The 21997-nt window shown below is 44.6% G+C and overlaps 2 protein-coding genes across 6 annotated transcripts in view; both read left to right on the top strand.

Moving 5' to 3' along the window:
- Positions 1–5439: 5439 nt before the first annotated feature.
- LOC114770435 (26S proteasome complex subunit SEM1) lies at positions 5440–7153 on the top strand. Its single transcript, XM_028964370.1, has 3 exons — positions 5440–5635; positions 5975–6068; positions 6906–7153. The coding sequence occupies exons 1-3, from the start codon at positions 5560–5562 to the stop codon at positions 6946–6948; spliced, it is 213 nt and encodes a 70-aa protein (XP_028820203.1). The 5' UTR covers positions 5440–5559; the 3' UTR covers positions 6949–7153.
- Positions 7154–17739: 10586 nt separating this feature from the next.
- LOC114770393 (calcium-binding mitochondrial carrier protein Aralar2-like) overlaps positions 17740–21997 on the top strand; it is a 34181-nt gene continuing 29923 nt past the window's right edge. For 4 of the 5 annotated variants that reach the window (XM_028964290.1, XM_028964292.1, XM_028964293.1 and 1 more), the window contains exons 1-3: positions 17740–17788; positions 19061–19114; positions 19201–19343. In XM_028964290.1, coding sequence (XP_028820123.1) covers positions 17777–17788; positions 19061–19114; positions 19201–19343 — 209 coding nt within the window. In that variant the 5' untranslated portion in view covers positions 17740–17776. Of the gene's footprint in view, positions 17789–19060; positions 19115–19200; positions 19344–21997 lie in introns of those variants that run through there. The other variant, XM_028964291.1, reaches the window with a different exon arrangement.

Raw genomic sequence — 21997 nt, 5'->3', positions numbered from 1 at the left:
GATGCCAGCCTGTGTCCGTTGGCCATGCGAAGTTTCTCTCATCACCCCCGCCGCCACCGCCCCCCCCAGCCAGCCCAGGGGCAGAAAATAAGGCCTTATTTGTACAAACACCCCATATGAAAGTATGGGCTTGTTCGTCAGCCCCCAGCCCTTCTGAAGGGAACAAGTGTGGCTCAGTGGTGAGAGGGTGTCTGCTCAGCTAGCTGGTCACGCTATCTCCCAGACCCTTGATTCAGGCCCTCAGCGTGGGGATTCCCCTCTGCTTGCACAATATATGCGCGCATGAATGCGTCTGCCTGTGAGTGTCTTTGCGCTTGTCTGCGCACTTTATTTTTGTGGGAAATTATGCGGAACAATAAATGTCGCTATCAGCTGATGAAGGTCGGAATTAGAATTGGCTGCACTCAGGTGGTGCATGTGACACACGGTTCTGTTCTCCATTCACCGGCACATTCAAGCCACCATGTTCTCACAGAAGAATTGTTTTATGTGCATGCAGCATTCATACAGAAATTCATGCAATATTTACTGTGCAATATCTCGGATACTTGAACCAGATATTTATAATTATGAAGTAAAATAAACATAAATATATGGAATAAATCCTTATGACTGTCTGCATGATTAAAAGTCAAGTAATGAGCATGTATTATACAAAAGTAGACTAATGATGTTGTGTCTGAAACACAAATGGACTTCCTCTTGGTCTACATCTCTAATTGAGCTATAAATGATATAATGTGACAAAATAAGAAAGAAAGACGTGAACTTTCGTGCATTAAGCAAAGGCACAGAGGCCAAAGTAAGCTGTTAGCTGGCAGAAGGACAAAGCCTTGCCCAGACTTCACAGCCCTCTTAGGAACACCTCAGTTTACCCCCATCCACCAACCCTGGAAAAAGAAGTGAAGCTGCAGCCAAGCGTGAATGTGAGAAATGAATGAAAAAGTTATGTCTCCGAAGGCCCCAGACTGCTGGCAATTCGCCGCGTGCCCAGGAGCTCTTTTTTTTTTTTTTTCTTTAATGCTCGGCTTTGTTTCCTTTTAGTGCTCATTCATTAGAAATGTTCACATTTAATTGCAATAAAGTCATGAAAAATTCTCCAAAATCTTATGCAAACCGATAAATGATTGAACCTTCGCTCTTCCCGGGAGATGTTAATTTGATCAAGTAATTTCACATTAAATTCAATCAAACCCACTCAGTGGAACACTTTTTGTGAAGATTCCAAACTCACGGAACCTGTGCAAATTTTGAATAAATAAATAAGTCTGGATATTTGGGAATGTAAGCGTTCAAGGTTTTTTTGGGGGTGTCGGGGTGTGGAATAAAAAAAAAAAAGAGACTTAGCTGGACTCTCGGCTTTCGTGTTTTTGTGAAAAGTCTTAATGACGAATCACCACTTCCCTTTTCACCTCCCAGTGTTTCATCTGCACTCTAGCCAGGGCGCCCTGTTCCGCTTAAATGCTGGTCATTGGCCGAGGTGCCCGAGCCGTCCCTTCGGCGATGCTCGCGGAAATTGTACTTGGTCTCTTGCCCCAATCTCTCTTTAAAATGAACTTTTCACCGAAGAACTGCCACAAATCACTGCACATGTAGAAAAGCCGTTGTCAGCGCTGAATTAAGGCCTTTCATCTTAATTTGCTAGAATGCCGAGGCCTTTTCCCAGCATCCTATGTCGCGCCATGCTAACTGGGATATCGTAGCGCTAATGAAATTCGTTGTGTGTGGTCATTTTAAGTGGACTGTATATGGACGGCACAGGTATTCAGTGGAGTAGAAGAAACAATTATGGAACGCTAATGATTTCGCCTCTGGGGGTGGGTTCTTTGTCTGTTCTTCCATTTATCTGCCTTGATCAGCCATTAGCCACCCAGTGCTGCCAGGTTTGCAAAAATAATGATAATAATGACTTTTTTAAGACTTTATGGGACAGTGTTTCTTACAATAAGCCAGTCAGAATAGTTTTCATGAAATAAATATTGTGTGTTAAAATATAGTCTAGCACAGCCACATGTCAGAATGTTCTAAGAACAAAGAAGTATTTGAAGTGACCCGGGAGGATGTTTTGATAAAATACTAATAATTGCATCTCCAAATGGCCGTCCAAGCTGTACAAACATGGGACCCAGGACCACTGGGGATAAGAGAAGGATTGTGCCCAGTGGTGGCTTCCCGACACATGGCGAAGGGTTCCGAATGTGGCCAATGGGAAAACACAAACCCAGGTGACCACCACATTGGCCGTGCCCCTAGCCTTGTGGGTTTAACTACTTAATAAGTTGCTGTTAGAGGTTTCCTGGACAAAGTCCAGATCTGTAGGGGCCCTGAGAATGGCAGACCCTGAAAAACAAGGATAGCTTCATTTATCAATCAACCCAATCACAGGCATTTCCGGAGACAGGGACAGCCAGATGTTGGAGACTGCTGAAGTCCATATTGTGTTGCTAGATTCTAAAGAATTTTTTTTATTCCAGATAAATTGCATAAATCAATATTAAAAATAGTATGTCAACAGCTCAAAATAAAATCACAAAAGCAAGCCATAGATTTATTAATTTCAAAAAATATATGACGGACCGACTATTTTGGTGTGACATAGTTCTCACCTCAGGTATGCTGTCTCATTTTCTGCCTAATCCCCCTTTCAGATGACAGACAGGAGACGTATGGGTATTAGAACAGAGTGCTTTGTCACTTGCTCTCGGAGTCCCTCGCTGAGGGACAAGCACTTGAGACTGTCATGCTGCGAAAGAGAGAGGGAGAGCGAGAGAGAGACAGGTACCTGGGGCCTCTGGGCCTTTCAATAAATACATGCAACATAAACCACCTCACACAAAGGCCCATTGTAGTACTTATAGAACAAATGCATAATTTATCGCTGCAGTTACAAATAAAAAAAAAAAATCTGATCCACCAAACCGAATCCTCTTTTGCTCAACACTGCGGCGTTAAAGCTATGCTGTGAAAAACAGAGAGTGTAATTTATTGCGCTTAGCGTCATTGTGAACTGGTCACATTTCAAGTGACATCCTTTAAACATGTAAATCGGCCTGATGCTAAAATACATCCATTTTTGTGAATGTGAATGTACATTTTGCCTACACGCAACCATTCACAAAGTGATACTTTATATTTTAGAATTCGCTCAATTTTTGGTTAAAAAATTTATCTCAGATAACGCAGACCTTTTACTATAGCAAAATATGAACATTGTGTAGAGCGTTATAGAGCAATCGTTTTTTCCCCCTGAAACATATCAAAGCACATTCAATGTATTCTGTGCCATTCATGCGACAGAGGCTGCATTTCGAGACCTCGACCCCACCCCCCTGCTTTGGGAACAGTTACTGTCCATTTCTGCAACTCGAGATTGAGCCCCCCCCCCGCCCCACCCCATATTTCATTTCTGCGTTGCTGATAGCATTCATCAGCAAAAACCCTGATAGGGGGAAAAAAATGCAACTTAAGCCCGAGCATAACCAAGCTACAGAAGTGGACAGGATTACTTGGGGCCAAGGAGGACAGACATGAGATTGTATTGTCATAAAGGGTCATTAGTCTTTTGGCAAACTGTACCTCAAGCCCCAGATGACAGGGCTTTTCAAGACAGAAAGAAGAAAATATGAGACCTAAATTCTTCATGACAGACACATTCAATGAAAACGTCTGGGACAGGACAGAATTTAAAATAAAATCTCTAATTTGTGCACATGATCCATCTGTTTTCATGGCTCTGTTTGTGTTTTAGGCTAATTTCACTTATATTATTATTTTTTTTACCCCCACAGAACTCAGAAGCCCGTTTAATGGATTGGTCTGCCACACCGAACACAATGTCCTATACTTTGTGGCTGGGTGAGATTAAGTTTAATACAGAATCTTGACAGATGCATCCTGGAAAGACATCTGTTTGAACAGACTCAAGCAGTCATGTTTTTCAGGAATTAATCTCATGCGTCGAATGCCTAAATCTTTCTAATCCATGATGATAATCATATTTTCTTATTTTTTTTTACAATTCCTTGGAGAAACAGAGCCATTCTATGCAGGCCACAGAAATAGACATTCTTTTATATTTATACATGGTGAATAAGAGGAACGATTGTCAGATCAAGGGCTCAGAGACAGGTAGACGGCCCCTTGTTCCATCGACTTGTCACTTTCCCTGGCAATGAGGGAGCCCAGGTCCTTAATCAGACCAGGGGATCAGCCAGATGGGAGCTGGGGGGAAGGCTGGCGATGACGGTTACCCCCCCTCTCCACCGCTTGCTCTCCCCGGCACCCCTAAGGCCATATTGTGATCTCTATCCTGATAAAGGTCCGGGGAGCGAGACTGCCAGACTGGCCAGGCCGGGTTGGAGTCTCTGGGATGACTTTAGTGTGCGATACTGTCCTGGAGGGGCCTTTATGAAAGGCATTCTCACATGCAAAGAAAAGGTTGGGAGTCAGCCTTCGCAGCCCCGCTGTCTGGGGCCCCGTCCCCTCCCCGGAGACTCCAGGCGCCACCGTGTAACTGCAGTCTCAGGTATGCTGGGCAGACACTAAGAATGCTTCCCAGGGCCTCCACCTGAGACGGAGTGGAGTGATCGGCCGACTGTACTCTGGGAGTATTTCCCTCATTATCAGACATTAGATGAATATTTGGCCCCGTTTCACAGTAGAGATTGGGTTTTATTGTCTTTCAGCAGCTGGCATCACTGCGGTAGGAATACGAATATGATTTAGTACTCACAAGGTGTGTTTGTCAATTTGATCTCCGAGTGCTCTGAAGCACACTGGAAAGTCCTCAGCGTCCTCTCGGCTCTCAGAGCTAAATTACCATCGAGCAGAGCACGGGCTCTGGACCGCGACATTATTGCACCCATGTGCATGATTACAAAATCATTTGGAAGATAAAAAAAAGGAGAGAAAATGAATTTAAGCTGTGGTTTTCAAATTCTATCAGCATACGGCAAGCAAACCGTAGGGCAATTTTCATTGTGGTGCCTGTGGTTTTGTGGTGCACGCCTTGTCATTTATCTAGCCTAGACAACAGTAAATTTTCTGCTGTGGTTGCCAGTTCATTATTTAAACATGCCGCACGGAGCACAATGTAAACTTGTTCCTTTGTGATATTTATCTTCCTTTACATTTGCATGCATTTGCTTGAATAAGTCAAATAAAGGAGTATGATGCTGGTTGTTTTAATTCTGCCGATACCGAGCTGATTCTGTGTGCACTATATCATCATTATGCACGGCTCTTTACGCTATTACATGTTTAATCGTGAATGAGAATGAGACAAATGTACTTGTGCTGGTGCCAAACATACAATTAGCCTTCATTACAAAGACAGGGGGGAAAAGACAGCTCGTGTTAAATGGTGTGGACATGGGCGTGTGTTCTCCGTGCGAAAACTGATCTGAGATCGGCCTCTCGCAGCACAGAAGCGGGGGAGACCGGGGCCGGGTCGCGCATGCGCAGACGGAGCGTTTCCAAGCTCCCCAGTCCCAGAAGCCTCTGGCGCGTTCAAACGTTCCTGGAGAGAAAGAAAAAAACCAATACAGACGCGCTTTAAACATGTCCGAGAAGAAGCAGACCGTGGATCTGGGGCTGCTGGAGGAGGACGACGAGTTCGAGGAGTTTCCAGCCGAGGGTAAGTCCCTTTCTTAGGGAATCGTTGCCAATCGGAAGGCCAGTGACTCAGCTAGCTAGCTGACTAGCTTGTTTGGCAACGACCAAGTAAAATATCTAATATGTATAATATATGTGTATATATAATGTAGATATATAATATGTGACCTGTGATACAAATTTTGAATCTCTATTACGTTTTGGCTGCATGGCTTCCTTCGTATCTTTGTACCGAGGCTAATGCTAACGCTAACCGATTGTAAACAAAGTTCGCCACTAGTTAGCCCAACGGTACTTCGTCGTAGCCGATCGAGAGGCGACTGGGCGGACGTTGGTTAGCTCACCGTTGCTTGCGTTTCAGACTGGACCGGCCTGGACGAGGATGAGGATGCCCACGTGTGGGAGGACAACTGGGACGACGACAACGTGGAGGACGATTTTTCAAACCAGCTGAGGTGCGCGATTTGTATTTAGCGTGAAGTTTTTTTTTAGTCATTGTTAGGCTGGTCATTCGCAGTGTTCCAGGCGTGCAGTGGAGTTTAAAATACATTTTTAAAATACCAGACGCCCTTGTGCACGTAATCAGAAGGTCGAATCCCGATCCGCCAAGGTGCCACCGAGCAAAGTACCGTCCCCACACGCTGCTCCCTGTCACCAAGGGTGATGGTTAAAAGCAGAGGACACGTTTCGTTGTGTCACTGTATGCTGTGCTGCAGTGTTTCACAATGACAATCACTTCACTTTTTTAGTTGCCCTCATCCTGAGCGCCTTACAATAAGTAGTTACTGGGACGGGCTTTCCTGGAGACGCTCAGGGTGAAGTGTCTTGCTGAGGGACATGATGGTAAAACATGAAGTTTTTTTTATATATAAATGTTCAGTAATTTTTAAATGGTTCTGACATTAAAGTTGTTTGCTGTAAATGGCTTTTTCCTCCTCCTTTTTTTTTTTTTTTTTTTGTCTGCATGGAGCCTTTTGGTTATTATACCTGCTAAGCAATTTCAGCACAACAGTTGCCGCATCTGTGATCATAGGTCTTCTGGTTCAGAGGCAAGTGTGTTACCCGCTAGGCCACTGCCACCCAAAACACTGCTAAATGTTCCAGCACTTTCCGCAGGATCAGCTCTGCGGTTTTTAAAACGTTGAAAATCAACACCCGTAAGAAATGGTTGACTCTTCCCAGATGTAGTTTTTGTGCAGCACCTTATAATAAAAAAATAAAAATAAAAATCGCACGACTACTATAAAAATCTGTACATTCACGTGGTTTTAATCTCACCTTTTGTTTTGCAGAGTGGAGTTGGAAAAGCATGGATACAAAATGGAGACGTCGTAGCCTCCATCTCCGAAGAGGACTTAAAACAGACATTTTTCATGTGACCCTTTGGAGGGCATAAGAAGTTTGAGACTGCATACCACATCAGCACAAAAGCTGAAAGCTCTCACTGACTTTTTTTTTTTTTTTTGGTTTTTCTTTAATCTTATTAATAAATGTTCAGTAATTTGTAAATGGTTCTGACATTAAAGTTGTTTGCTGTATATGCCTTTTTCTCCCTCTTTTATCTGCACGGAGCCTTTCGGTTATTATACTTGTTAAGCAATTTCAGCATATCTGTGACCATAGGTCTTCGGTGTTTAATGTGTTTGTACGTTTTCTTTTCTTTTTGGCCATTGTGCATTTAACCTCAATTTAAACCTTGACTGGTTTTTAATGGTTTGGTAATTAGGGCCCACTGTGAAGCGCCATCGGTTTATAGCCCCTGAACAAAAGTCTGTTGCTGATAATTTTGCAGGTAACGAAGCCCCGCAAAACGCGCTCCGGCAGGTAGAGCCGGATGTTGGTAGCATGCGAGGGTGTGCGTGGGTCTGCCCGGCTGCACTGTCGTGTTTTTTTTGTCAGGGGCAGGGAGGCGGTCACAGCGTGTGGCCCCGACGCAGCTCCTGCCTGGGCCTGCCCGCTCACGACCGGGCCACGCTCTTCACAGCGGGGGTGCTCCCGCACCAAACTGGAGGCCAATTTACCCGGCCGCGCCCCCCCCCCAGCAAAACGATTTATTTATTTATTTATTCTCCACCACCACCCCCTCCGGCTTTCCCCGGCACCCCGTTCCATCGGCCCCTAATGAGCTGAAATGGATGCCGGCAAGGCATCACCTACCGCAGAAAGGCCTCCGGCACCCCAAGCTCGGTGCGGATGTGCCCGCACCTTCATGTTTTACCGTCCCTGCCTTACCGCACCGTGGAAAGTACAGGGAGGCGGGCATGTCACAGACGCAGAGGCCGCCGTCCTCCCGGCCGCGGTTAGCCCAGTCCTCCCTCGGGAGTGGCTCGCTGTTAAATATTGTGGCATCAGGTGTCTTCGGGTCCCTCCTACTAACGTTCTCCCGGTGCGTAAACATGACGACATGTCACCTGAATACTTATTTGCTCAAACATTAGGAATCGCCTGGTGTCACCTGTTGCCAAGGCAGATAAATGTCACCTTTCCCAGGAGGATATTTTCCAAGGAAAAATATTTTTTTCCCACTTCCTTAAAAAAAAAAAAAAAATTATTAATGTTCAGATTCGTTCTTTAATCTACAACCGTGTTGATATAAATTTTAGAGTGTCCGGTTTTCAGTTGGCAGTGGGACACGGCCCGATGCGAGAAGCACGGATGTAAATGTACCTGGGCCCTTGAAAATAAGTGCCCTGGGCTGGGCCATTATTTTAATTGTTGGAAACTCATTGAAGTGTAAAAATCACTAAGTGAGGAGGATTCGGGGGGCCATTTTGTTTGTGCCAAGGGGTGGAAGATTGGCCTCTTGAGCTCCGCCTTTGTGGCTTCCCTAAAACCCAGTCTTTCAGTTCGTGGGGGGATAATGGGAGACGTGCTTCTTAGGGGCTTGTCGTATTTTTCCCCGCGGTATTATCTCTTTTGTGTGTGATGTAATTGCTTATCATGAGTCTTTTCATTGCCCCCCATTTTTTTTTCTTTCTTTCACAGGCCGGTGGACGTCATATTTTCTTTTTTCCGTCAGGTCTGGAAAGGACTCGGGTTCATGCTTAATCCTCAATCTAAATGTGTGATCAATATGGTAGACGCTGCTGTTTTCTCTGCCTATTCACGGCCCCGAAACGCTGGAGATGGTTGGCACTGTCGCTCCGGCTTCTCACCCCGCGGCCACCGAGAAAGTGTTGTGGCCCTTCCCGGGTGCACTCGGCCATAGCCAGAGTCAGCCTGGCTCTACCGCCAGGCGAGGGAAGGGGGAAACGGGGGGCCGTCGTACAGGCAGCTCGCAGCTGCTACAATAATAGGCCTAATTGCACGTTTCTTTTGTCGGCCTGAAATTAGTGGCAGAGCGAGGCTACAATGCTCGAACCTCGTGTTAAAAAGAGAGAGAGAGACTCGGGGGTGACCCGTTTGCCGTCGAGGCCCATCACCATCTCTCCGTCCCACACCTGCACTCGCCCTCGCGAAAGTAAACACAGATAATAAGGTGTAATTACTTTAAAAAAAAAAAAATAATGACGAGGGCTCTCGGCGTGACAATGGCTCGCCTGTTTATCAAGGGAGGAAAATAACTTGGGAGGACTCGGAGGAGCAGAACCCCCCACCAGGAGACCCCCACAAGGCACCTCTTGTCGGCGGGTTTGTGTGTTAACCCGACTTCTGCTCTTGTGCGTTCAAATGGCCGAAAATTAGCCACCAAGTAAATTTTTAATAAATCATTCATAAACTTAAGGTTATGATTAAAGTGTTTTTTTAATTATTATTATTTCAAGACACCATTTAATTAACAATTTCCTAACTAGTGTTACCGGTTTGTGTTATACGGCCCCTATGATATGTATTCAAATTAAGGATATTTTTTATAACAGCATAACATTCATTTTTACCTCTTTTTTTTACCAACCACTATTGAATCTTCACTGTTCGAAAGCAACACAAGAAAGAAACACAATCTTTGATTATATTTGCACGTGTGACTGGGTGATAGCTGTCAATCATCAGACTCCTCCCATTTTAAACTGTTCATAAAACGGGCTGTGGTCATTAAAGAAGTGTTCTGGGCGATCATGAAAAGGGCTAGTTAATTTCTTTTCTTCAAGATGCAGGTAACTATGAAATGGTTCCTTCGGTCCCCGAGGACGCTTGACCTTACAGTAGTGAATCAGGCCCAGGAAAAATAGTGGCCAATTTAACGCGTCTTTATCACCGAGAATTGCACTTGCGCAATATTATGCATAGTTTTTGACGTTGAAATGGCAAGAATGTGACTTGATTGGGAGGAGGGCTATCACTTTTCTTTTTTTAATGGCCCACATGAACGATCCCATTTTTTAACGCTGACTCATCGTGGCGCGAGCCTGCCGAGGGTGTTCGCCGCTTCGGCATAGTTTAGATGTGACTGGCCTCTAAAGGGAGCTGACACATCCTCGCACGGTGAGAGCGCGATTGGTGTGTTTCTGTTCAACTGCATCCTTGGTGGCTGAGCCGCTGTGAAAACACAGTCGCTCTTCTCAACGTCAGCTTGGATTAAACCGCTGCTCCTGCAGTAGTGCAGTTTTGCGACATTCTTATCGGAGCGAACGACTGGGTTTTTTTCCCCGCTTCCTCTGTGCAGACTATAAACCTACAATTAAACAATTATTGAAAACATTGCAGTGCCATAATCACATATAAAAGGGTGATGGGGGTAGTCATTGAATAAAATATATAAAGCAGTTCATAAAATAAAATAATTTTACCATTTAACCTGCTCTCAATCTTTCAATTTTCTCAAATTCTGAGCGCTTCATCAATTTATGCATGAATATCATGATGGAGGCATGCAAATAGAATCTATAAAATACAATCAGAGATAGGGCAATTACTCACAAATAAAGTAATCAATTAAAAAACGTCATAATTAGACTCCTCGCAGTGCATGAAGGGATTACGCTGCCATTCCATTATTCCCTCAAAAGAGCTCACAGACTAGCTGGATAGACCTTATGGAAGCACATTTTAACTATGGAAGTAAAATAATCATTTAAAACACAATTCCTGTTTCTGGGTAGGTTGGTTGTTTTTATGAATTCTGACTTCTTCTTTCCAAAAAGCTCTGTAGCGTGTGATTAGATGTTTCACAGACCGCTTGTAGTTTACAGTGGTTGTAGGCCTGGGCTTCAGTTAGCATTTTAATCTCTTATGTGCACTGATTTCAGAATCAGAAATAAAGGTCACGTTCTGGTAGCTGCTGGCATGCTGGTACGTGTTCCAAAGAACACAAGTCGGTGTACAAGAACTAATATTTATGTTTTAAACGTGCTTATGGCATATGCCATACACAAGCACGCAATCCAAGCATTGCTAAAGCAATTTTCTTTGTACAGTACCATCCATATATTGGTTATATTTAATCTAGCATTAAAATCTAAGATAACATTGACCTACAACCTATACACCCATACAAAACCATTGGAGTATCAATAACCTATAATCTATAATCTGATCAGTTTTTACCAACATATGAAAAAGGTGAGACGGTGACTGTCCTCTTCTCAGCATTGATTTTCATTCCTGCCTTTTGCAACACACAGAGAACACACAGGCGCGGGTCTGTGTGACATTTTAGGTGAAATGGAGATATAACTATCAAATGAAAGCTCTGCTGCCAAAGGACACAAATAAACTGTCTATCAAAATAATGCTTGGTTTGGGTCCTTGCGTAAAGTGAAATGTCACCGAAACACCCTGGGTTTCCACTAGATACAGTTTAGTGGATTTTATTAGTGCAGCCAGAAGCCTGCCTCGCCTGCGCGGGTCCCCAACATTTTGGAGGTTGTAGTGGAAACGGGTTGGCGATGGAGATCTTACGTGTGTGACAATGGTCAATGTTACGTGAGAATGATCCTCGCGCCATCGGTGGTGGCCTAGCGGTTAAGGAAGCGGCCCCTTAATCAGAAGGTTGCCGGTTCGAATCCCGAGGTGCCACTGAGCAAAGCGCTGTCCCCACACACTGCTCCCCGGGCGCCTGTCATGGCCGCCCACTGCTCACTCAGGGTGATGGTTAAATGCAGAGGACACATTTCACTGTGTGCACCGTGTGCTGTGCTGCTGTGTATCACAAGTGACAATCACTACACTTTTTTTTTTTTTTTTATTAACTTGAGAGTTAAAAGATGAGTACGTTTTTGCCCTCCGCAAGCCCCCCACTGTGGCTCCATCCAACAGCCGTAATGTACACCGATACCTGCTAATTACAATTCGTTACCTGCTCCGTATTCTTAACCCCCGTTGTATTTTAAGCGCGTCCTCCGGATCAAGTCACCCCGTTGCACTTAATAGCTTTGGACAGCCAGGGAGGCAAAAATGAACAGAAACAATTTAAGCGCATCAACGTTCGCCCGGGCAATTAACCACTCTCGACGCCGGCGTCGCTATTAAATTATCGTCACTCTGATAATTGTAATTAATTAATCATCCCGCTCGTTCAGGCGCTCCGCCGAGGGCCGCTAATGCAAGGCAGAGCGTGGGCTGCCGCGCCTCCGGCTTTCGGGACGGGCCTTCATCCCTAAATTGATCTGGGAGCAGGTATCGCCCAGAGGATAGCGGCGCGTACGCCAGTCGGTCCGCGCACGTGTTTCGGGGCCCGGGGGGCCCGTGCAGCGCCTGGGGGGGGCGATCAATCACGTCCGAGCCCCCGGGCCCGAGCGGAAGTCCGGGCTCTCGGTTCGGGCACGTGCTTGCCAGCACTCGCGGAGGAATACAGGTGCCTGTCGAATGAACGGGATCCCCACATTTGTAGTAGATACCCCCAAATCCCCGTAATTTGGGGGACGTGGACTCGGCCTTCCCGTCCACGCGTCAAATTCATGCAAATGTGCGTGTTTTCCAGGGGCCAGAAGCAGGAAAGAAGAGTGAACGGCAAGTCATCCTCAATTTGCTTCAGTTTGCCGATTCTTTGGAAAACTGAGTGAAAGCAGGTGAGGTTCATCCAGCCCCAAAAAGGAAATTTGTCATTTACTTCATGCCGCCGCCCCCCCTTTTTTTGGGGAGGTGAAAGAAATACACGCAAGCAAACAAAGAGCCGGTGTGTGTTTCAGGATGGGGCGTCTGGGTGGGATCGGCGAAGCCCGGTGAAATTGGGAGTGACACAGATTACTCACAGGGTCTCCGCCGCCGGAGCCTGGTGGGAAAAGGAGCTCGGAATCGCGGGTTCTCCTCCGTCACATGTCCTTAGGCTGAGAGAAGGGGGACGTGTTGGAAACGCGGCGGCAAGACGCATTCCTCCTCTCACTCTTGCAGCGAACGTCGTGCAGGAAAGCCAGATGTTTCGCTTCTACCTGCTGAATTCATGGCTCCACCACGCTATTTCCAGGACAGGAGGAACCTACCGGAGGGCGCCTTACTCAGCACATGCCTGACTTCCATTAGTACTTCTCTCATTATCACAGGCTGTAATCCAGATTTTCTCTCATTTTTATTATTGAGGTTTCTTATGATTCTCTTATGATTTAAAAAAAAAAAAGTTTTGTCTTTTAAACATTACCCTGTCCACTATTATTCAGATTTGAACCTCTGGCTTCCATCAAAGCCTCTAAACTTCCTTGTACAGATTAACTTGCTCTCTCTCTCTCTCACTTTCATATCACTTTACACAATATTCCTTATTCATCATTTAGGAATTTTGAACACATACTTCAAAATTCTAAAAAAAAATATATCTTAATATACATGCAATTTGTACCAAATGTTGTTATTTTGTTGTGTACAATCCTTGTGTATGAAATTTGTTACGTGAATCAACTTCCTTTCCTCATGTCAAGATTTTTTTATATTATGCTATGCAGGTCCTCTGAGAAATCTGCTGCAATGAAGCAAAGCTATAATAACATAATAAAGTGCTGTATACTTTTTAAGCTGCTTACTGTCAACCACTGAAAATGTCTTCTATAGAAGATCTGACCACCATCGTCCAATAAACAGACAAAACGCTCTTCCCTCAGTAGTGTTTCTAAAAGGGGAAGTAAGAAAAAAAAGGCGTGGTCATTGCATGTGCATGAATGCATGCCTGTTTGAGGAGTGTGGTTGCGAGTGGGCGGGGCAGCGCGAGCGGAGTGCGTTTGTTGCTATTTTTCGCTTTATCCCAGCGCGTTTGCTGGTGCTGTGGAATTGTTCAGAATTGGCTGAAGTGGATTCGAAGGGCCACTATAGCAAGAGACTTCCCTTCCCTGACTGTAAAAATGCCGGCACGAGCCCCGCCTGTCATAGGGCTCTCGTTGCAATATTTGGAGAGTGTCACTATAGTGTTACTACAGTGTTACGGTGTTTGGTAAATAGAGGTCATATATTGTCTAGGGTCATTTTTCCCCCTTCATGTATTAAATATAAGAAAAGTACATATAAAAAACATTCTCAAAGTCAACTGTTTCATGATGGTGGATCGGTTTTGCTCAACCTTGAGGCTCAGGTGAACCTGGAAGGCCCTGCAAGGACAGCTCGAACCACACAGCTTGGTTACAGCAGCAGAGGTGCTCAAATTCAAATTTTATTTGTCACACGTATAGTCATACACGGTATGATATGCAGTGAAATGCTTTTTGCGACTGCTACAGACCACAATATTGCAAATGTTGCAAGTGTACAATGAACCAATATGCAAATATTGCAAACATAACCAAATATTACACTTTTACGTCTTTAACATAAAATATGTGTAACTGGTAGGGTGAAGGTGTGCAAATGAGTGAAAGACAATGTTTAAAAAAAAGAGCAGTAAAGTAAAAAGCACAAAGATTTTGTGCAAAGTGATTTTGTGCAAAGTGCTCGGACTATTTAGCATGATTGACTTGACCTGAAGTTTTTCATTTAAAAAGCGGTTAAGGGTTAACAGGAATTAATACTCATTCAACCATCTGATATCTAGAGTGTTTTAATATTAAAATATAATCCATAAAACCATTTCAGTAGCAGTCACCTTTTGGGGAAGCCACAGGGGTTGATAATGATGGTCGTTTTTTTTTTTTTTTTTTTTTTTCAGCGGTTGGTATTTCTCAGCACAATTTATCTCTGCCTCCAGGAAGCGGAAAAGGAAGACTTAAATACTGGCTGGCTGACTGCTCCGAGACAAATGGCCTGCGCTAATTTCCACCGCGCTGGCCGGTAGGTCCCGGGACGGTGAAAAAGCGCAGGAACAGGGGAGAAGGGCCCTCTCTCTCTTCCAACACGGGGTCCAGACCCCAGCGTTTGCAGGCAGCATCTGGGTTGCTTTAGCCGAGGGGGTGGGGTCGAGTTGAGGAGGGATGGCGGGGGTGGTGTTCCCTGCATCCTCTCGAGTTGCAGGTTTGAGTGTGTGGGCTCTTGTGTGTGTGTGTGTGTGTGTGTGTGTGTGTGTAGGGTTTTTTTTTTTTTTTTTTTGGGAAGGGGCTGAAGCCCCACCCGGCCTGGATCTCTCCAGAGCTCCCGGTGCATCCACCCAACCCTCTGAAGGGCCAGTTTCAACCCGTCCCGCATACCCCGAGAGCGTGTTTAGTGTAGCTTCTCATAGGACGTAGAACAGATTCGTTCGGGACCCTGCCATCGCCGAGGCCGCAGGTGGTGCGGCGCTGTTGGTACGCATGGCTGGGAGACAAGCAGGACATGATTTACCTGCTTTGTCTGTTTGCAGGCGCTCGGTTGAGCACCTCCAGGCTCAGGTTTTAGCCACACGACCTGCATGATTAGACCTTCTGGTTGTAGGATTTGATCCTATTTAATTCCCAGACTTCTGTCAAAGCCGGTCATTGTTCTGCTGGCAGAAGGGAACCAGAGTTTGGCTGGTTGAGTAAGTCGGTGGGGCGGTATTCAAGTGCAAGCTCATTTCAGTGTAAACAAACATGAAAAAGACTGAAAAGAGAATTTGAAAGATATTTGACTATTTCAATTTATTTCACACATAAAGATGTATGCACGTGCAAAATGTGCTGGAAAACTACACATAAGCCATATAAAACCAAGAATTCAGAAAAAGTTTCACGTCCGGCTGTCATAACTCTATACTGGACATCCATGGCAATAATTAATGTAGAGAATTAACATTGGGGAGTAATACATTACAGCACTGCAAATCTGAACGAAGATATTGCTTTTTCAGAGCTTGCTTAACTGAAATGTAATTTCCTTGGAATCTTTATGACGATCTTTATGGGAAACGCGTCAATAGAAATGCCCAACTCCTTAAAATGACCGTGCCGAAAGGCCTTGATTTGTTTCAATCTGAAATCCCCCCGCAGGAACAGCTCTTGTAGAAGAGCCATTAACCTGTCAGCGTTTCGAATAAAGACACAAGCCTTCAAACACCCCCCCCCCCCCCTCCCGTTATGCCGTCTCTGTTGCTTAGAATAGAAAGTATTTGACCCTAGAGGACCCTCGGGCTCTCTAGTCATTGACCGCTAATCGAGACACTCATGTCGGCAGAAAGAGCAAACAAAGCGGAGTAATCACTTGTTTAGCAGCGGAGCTATTTTTAAAGCGGCAAATTTAGACGGCCCACGAATAGAAGCGTGGGCCCTGAGACGTCCGGCTGGTCATTCTTCTTTCTTTACGTGACGTTTCGCTCCCCGGGGAAGAGAGAGGGCCAATTTGTGGCCCTGGGCATGTCAGGGGTCCTGCCGTAGATGCCGACTGCACAGTCACTCACAGGAGGTGGTCGTTGGAACAGCGTTTTCTTCCTTAGTTCTATATCCAGTTATAATGATCTGCATTATAAAATGCACAGAAGCCAGGGGGGACGAGAGATGGAAACGTATCATAAAAAATACAAGATACCATAACAATAAGCACTGGCGTCGAGGAAAATGTCAAATTAAAAAATGTCAGAATAATCCTTTGTGTCTGACACATTTGAATAAAACGGCTTTATTGGTCGGCCCTTGAACTTTTCCCCAATAAATCACTGTGCTGGCGCCATCAATATTTTGGGGAAGAGACGTTTCCCTCGGCGAAGGCCATTTAGAGAGGAGCAGGAGGCCTGCTGTGAAAAATACGGTGGTTCGTGCTGGTGCACCAAGAACCCAAGACGCCACTGGCAAAAAGCTAGAAATGATTATTTTCCGAGCGAAATGCACTTTCTTTGAAGACCATGTACCATTAGAGGCCTTTTGCTCCCTTTTAAATTGTTTTTATGCTGTGAGTAATGTTAACCTTTGCTTTTTTTAGTCATGGTCTTCTTTTTCACCCAGTGAAGAACAGCATCTAGAAATGCTGGATATTAAGCAGAATTGTGTGTGTTTTTTTTTTTTTTATACATAAAGTGCAGTGGAAAAGCAGAAATTGGGGGATTATATGGCACTGAAAATGAGATAATCATACTTTCACACAGATTATTAGTATATTGGAATATCTTAATATTTGGATCAGCGGGGTATATAACATTGATAATTATGCATTATTTTAGGTTTTTGAGGGCCCTGGGTAATCATTCTCTGTTGTTCCTGTGCCATGAAGCCCATGTATATGTAATTCTATGTAACATGTCATTTATCAATACATGTTTATGTGAAAGTGAAGTGATTGTGATTCATTGCAGCACAGCACACGGTGACACAACTAAATGTCTCCTCTGCATTTAACCATCACCCTTGGTGAGCAGTGGGCAGCCATGACCGGTGGCCGTGGAGCAGTGTGTGGGGACGGTGCTTTGCTCAGTGGCACCTCAGTGGCACCTTGGCGGATCGGGAATCGTTTCCTTACCCGCCAGGCCACCACTTCCCCAAGGCCACCAAGTGAAAGTGGAGTGATGCACTTATCCTGAGCGACTTACGCAAGTGCTTTAAGACGTTTAAATTTATAGTAGAATAATTTGGTTTATGAGCACCAGATTTGCATATACCATTAGTTTAATTACTTTGAACCCAGCTTTTTAAAAAAAAATATTTTACAAAAAAAAAAAAAATGTAAAGTTATTTAATTGAAGTATTTTCTTTCAAATTTACACTTTTACGTTTTCTTTTATCAAAAAGCACAGTCTTTTCGGTGTTGTCAATATAGTGTAAAAGTGACCTGTCGTAGGGTTCAGGTCGCAGCTGATGGTGGTTGGGGGTCCAGCTGCTTGACCACTGCTGCCGCGACGAAGCTGCATGACGTCATCGCCATGGCAACGTCATCGCGTCACCAGGAAGTGATCCCGGGCGAGAGTGAAGCGGGGCTATATTCGAGCATGACCGCCAAGGTAAGCGCCCTTCTGGCCGAGGGTGACTGTCACATTCCGCGGAGGTTAAGATGGGGTGGTCGCTAACGTTTTATTTCACTATCACTACCATATTTATTATAATTATTATTATTTTTTAAAGGAATCCCGCGCGACCTCCATCACCTCAGCAGCTAACCGGCCTGCTAAGATAACTTTAGCCGCGGTCAATGACATCGGGACGGAGCCGGACAGTCACAGAATATCACAGCAGAAGCGATAAAAAAATAAACCATATTAACTTTTGAATAACCCCTTTAAAAAAAACCCTGCTAAAACCCGGCTTAAATAATGTAAACTACATTTACTGTAAATTAATTATAATAAATGCCATAATGATCTGGTCCAAAACATTTCTTGTGATTATAATATATTATATAAAACTATATATTATACTATATATTTATCAATTAAATGTTGGCTCTATATCTATCTATCTATCTATCTATCTCTCTCTCTTTCTCTCTCTCTCTCTCTCTCTCTCTCTCTCTCTCTCTCTCTCTCTCTCTATATATATATATATATATATATATATAGGGCTAGCCTTTATAAATATATAGTATACTATATAGCCTTTATGTGTGTGTGTGTGTATCTATCTATCTATCTATCTATCTATCTATCTATCTATCTATCTATCTATCTATCTATCTATCTATCTGTATAAATTACATATTGATTAGCGTTATGTCATGAAGTAACTGCCAATTCCCAACATTACAGCAACATAGCAACAAACGACCAAAATTATAACCCGCTATTATTAAACCATGATTAGGCGCAGTCAAAAAAAATGTCAAAATGAACCGAAACCGATTTCCGCCATTATTTGCATGCCACTTTATTGTCTGCTAAATTTCATGATTACAGCCTTAGCAAGCAGTGGTGCAAATTTGCAAACGAGGCCCCGCCCCCTGTTTACTATTTGTGTATTTCCATTCATCCCGATTACGAGCATCACCTGCTACTCCCGTATCCCGTAATCGTCCTTTTTTTTGCCAGCTTTTTTCAAACGTAGATCAAAGCGATGGCGTCATCGAGGCCGCTGCATGCTGGGTAATCAGGAACAACTCCCTGCCACCGACGAGATTAATCATGTCAGAAGAAGACATCCTAAAATTAGTTGTGTAACACGGAACCACTTACAAAATAACGCTCGGCTAATGTCGAAGTAATAGCACGGGGCCTTGGTAGCGATGTCTACACTAGTTACGTAATGAGACCTTTTTTTCCCCTTCTTTTGCATATCGACAGCTTGTCCTGCCAAGACGGGCCGACCCTGCCGAGCTCAAGTCCATTTTTCTCAAGGTCAGTAGCCAAAGGTACATTTTCACACGCATTCGTACGAGGCTTCCATTGACTGTCCTTGACGTAGCTGATGTTCTCCTACGCAGTATGCCAGCATTCAGAAGGACGGTAACTGTTACATGTCGCCGGAGGACTTCGTGTCGCGCTTCCTCCACGCGCACACGGACGTGAGGCTGTCCAAGGAGGCCATCGCGCTACTGGCAGGTGTGGTGGACCAGACCAAGGATGGGTCAGTACTTCAGAGTTCCACTTCAACATGTACAACGGTGTTCAAGATACACACGTGACGCTGGTTAGGTAAAAAGAAGAAGAAGAAGAAGAATCCAGTGTAGCTTGCAAAGTAAAAAAAAACAAAAAAAAGGACCTCGGATTTTAGATTTCGCTTGAGCCGCCTCCTCCTCAGCCGCCTCCTTTTTTTTTTTTACATTAATATGTATGTTTTTAATGATACATAATGACGGCCAATAAAATGTTAGGGTAAGTCAAAAAGAAAATGTGTTGCCGCGGCAACCACCTGGGCTGCGAGCGGAGCAGAGTGCATGTGGTCATGTTGCACACATTACGGGGGCTGCTTTAAACAGGGGAGAGGCGCACATGCTCCGTAATTGCCCCGCCATTCACCGCATTGTGTGACTTTGGAGACGGATAAATGGCAGCGTCTCCGCTATTAAGGGATAAATCTATTAGAGGAGCCCGGCTTTGAGCTCAGGATCTAAACCTCAGAAAGATTTTACAGTCTAACTTTTTTTGTGTGTGTGTGTGTGTGTGTGTGTGTGTGTGTTAAATGAAAATAACCTATTTCATCAGGAGGCATTCCAAAAAAACGCACAATTTGCAAAATGTTGGATAAAAACGATGCTCGGATGGGCTAGTAATGGCGTTGCATAAAACATGCTTTATGCTTGACCTTGAAATTGCACAAGGGGCCACTTGTGGGTGCTGATCATTTCAGTAGAATATTTTTTTTTTTGAAACGCAAAGGTGTCCCCCACGTTTAGACAGCCTGTGAAACAAAAACCTAACGGTGCTCGGTGATGAGCACCCTACCTGTCTGCAACAGTCCGCGAGAACAAGTAAAATGAATGACGTCCCCTTGTTCGTGGGGACCTCAGAAGAGCTCACATCGGCGAGAAATGAGTCTTGGCTAATCTCTTTTTTTCGGGGAAGAGGGTACATTTTCGGTCCCTCCTCCCGCGAGAAAGCAAATCAAGTGACACGGTGACACCCGTCACGCAACCGTATCACTCGTGCCACAGCGAGCCGGAAAATCAGTCAGTCTGCACATGTAGCCATCCCCACTGGCTCTCCACGACTCCTATCTTCTGTCTTTTTCCCCCCGTTCTTTTCCTTTCTTTCCTCTCTCTCTCTCTCTTTTTTTTTTAAATGGGAAATAATTCAGCTGTAAAACTCCATTGTCTCTTGGAAGGGGAGGGGGGCTTTCAAACTTTGTAAAAGAAGGCATGCTGGGATAAATGGCAGACTGGATGCACGAGCGCATGTCTCTCGAGCTGCGGGGCGGGCGTGGGGGGGGGCCTGAAAGGCGGACCTGCACGCGTCTCCGCCGTGGGCACGGGCTGTCAGTGACAATGACGGGGACCGGGCGGCGTTTGAAGGTGCCCCCTCCTCACCTGTCACGGATAAAAGCCGCCGCCCGGACCTGCTCGACTGCTAGCCGCCATAAACAGTGTTTTTTGGTTATGTGTGTGTGTGTGTGTGTGTGTTTTTTTTTTTTTACCCGTCTGTTAGAGGTATCTGTTACATGAAAAGTTTCCGTGGCTGCATGAGCATTTGATGCATCTGGGCAAAGTTATGAGGGTACAAGTCATCTGTTGGAGAGATGCTCATACGGGTTTTTTTTTTTTTCTGTTTTGCAGGAATGATGATGGGATGAAAAAAGGGTCCTTAGCCATATTAGTTGATGGTTGGAAGAGATCGGACATCGGTTTGATTGCTGAAGGCCACGTTTTTTGTTTTTTTTCCTTTCTTTCTTTCTTTCTTTTTCTTTCTTTTTTTTTTTGTTGCCGTAATTAAACTAAAGGCACTTCTAATCAACCATCATAAACTTTATCCTTGGTGTATAGGTCTTGAGGATAAGTGTCCGCCACATGAACAGACTTCATATGCCATCCATTGAAAAACCATGAATTGAGCATATATATGTTTTGTGTGTGAGTGTGAGTGTGTGTGTGTATATATACACGCACAAACACACACACACACATGTATAGACCCTGGCTATGAAAATTCTCGCCATCCCCTTAATTGCAGGAGTCAAACAGAGATGGCGAAGTCCCTGATTTCCCTTTTGTTTTTAGCTGATGATGCACGGAACCCAGGGCTGGTTCTGTCTGCGAGACTCCGCCCACTTTCAGAACATCGGGGGGGGAGTCCCGCTCCGAACAACTACCAGCTTAGTTAATAAAAACAATTACTCCTGACTCCACAATATGCCTGATTTCGAATGCTGGAGATGCCGCAAAAAAAAAAACACACAATTTCCTTTGAATTTCATCAGTAAGAAATTAATTAGAGTGGCCGGCGAGAGGTAAAAAAAAAAAAAAAAAAAAAGTTGTAATCATTGCTCAGTGGAAGCTGAAATAAATTAGCGACGCATGTGTCGCTGGGGGGGCTGCTCATTAGTATTGACCTCATGTAATTACTGTATCCATTTGTGAAATTCATAATGGAGTTGAGGCAACTTTGAACCGAGCTTAAATAAAGACTAGATTGCACCGTCCCCGGGGTTTCCCACGGGTGTTCAAATGGCTCGGCTGATGAGTTGCAGCGTGTGTGTGTGTGTGTGTATCTGCTAAAGTAGATGAGCCATTGGCATGTCTGCGGTGACCCTACGTACCTGCGTTAGTGTCAGCTGATGTTTTATTC

Source organism: Denticeps clupeoides, chromosome 20 (assembly GCF_900700375.1).
Source record: "Denticeps clupeoides chromosome 20, fDenClu1.1, whole genome shotgun sequence".
In the NCBI taxonomy this organism is placed as follows: Eukaryota; Metazoa; Chordata; class Actinopteri; order Clupeiformes; family Denticipitidae; genus Denticeps; species Denticeps clupeoides.
Note: the sequence above shows the minus strand (reverse complement) of the source record. Positions and strands in the feature narration are given on the sequence as shown.

Coding starts and splice junctions, on each gene's coding strand:
- LOC114770435 (XM_028964370.1), top strand. CDS start 5,560: ATGTCCGAGAAGAAGCAGACCGTGGATCTGGGGCTGCTGGAGGAGGAC. Junction 5,636..5,974: donor CGAGGAGTTTCCAGCCGAGG/GTAAGTCCCTTT, acceptor CTTGCGTTTCAG/ACTGGACCGGCCTGGACGAG. Junction 6,069..6,905: donor GATTTTTCAAACCAGCTGAG/GTGCGCGATTTG, acceptor TTTGTTTTGCAG/AGTGGAGTTGGAAAAGCATG.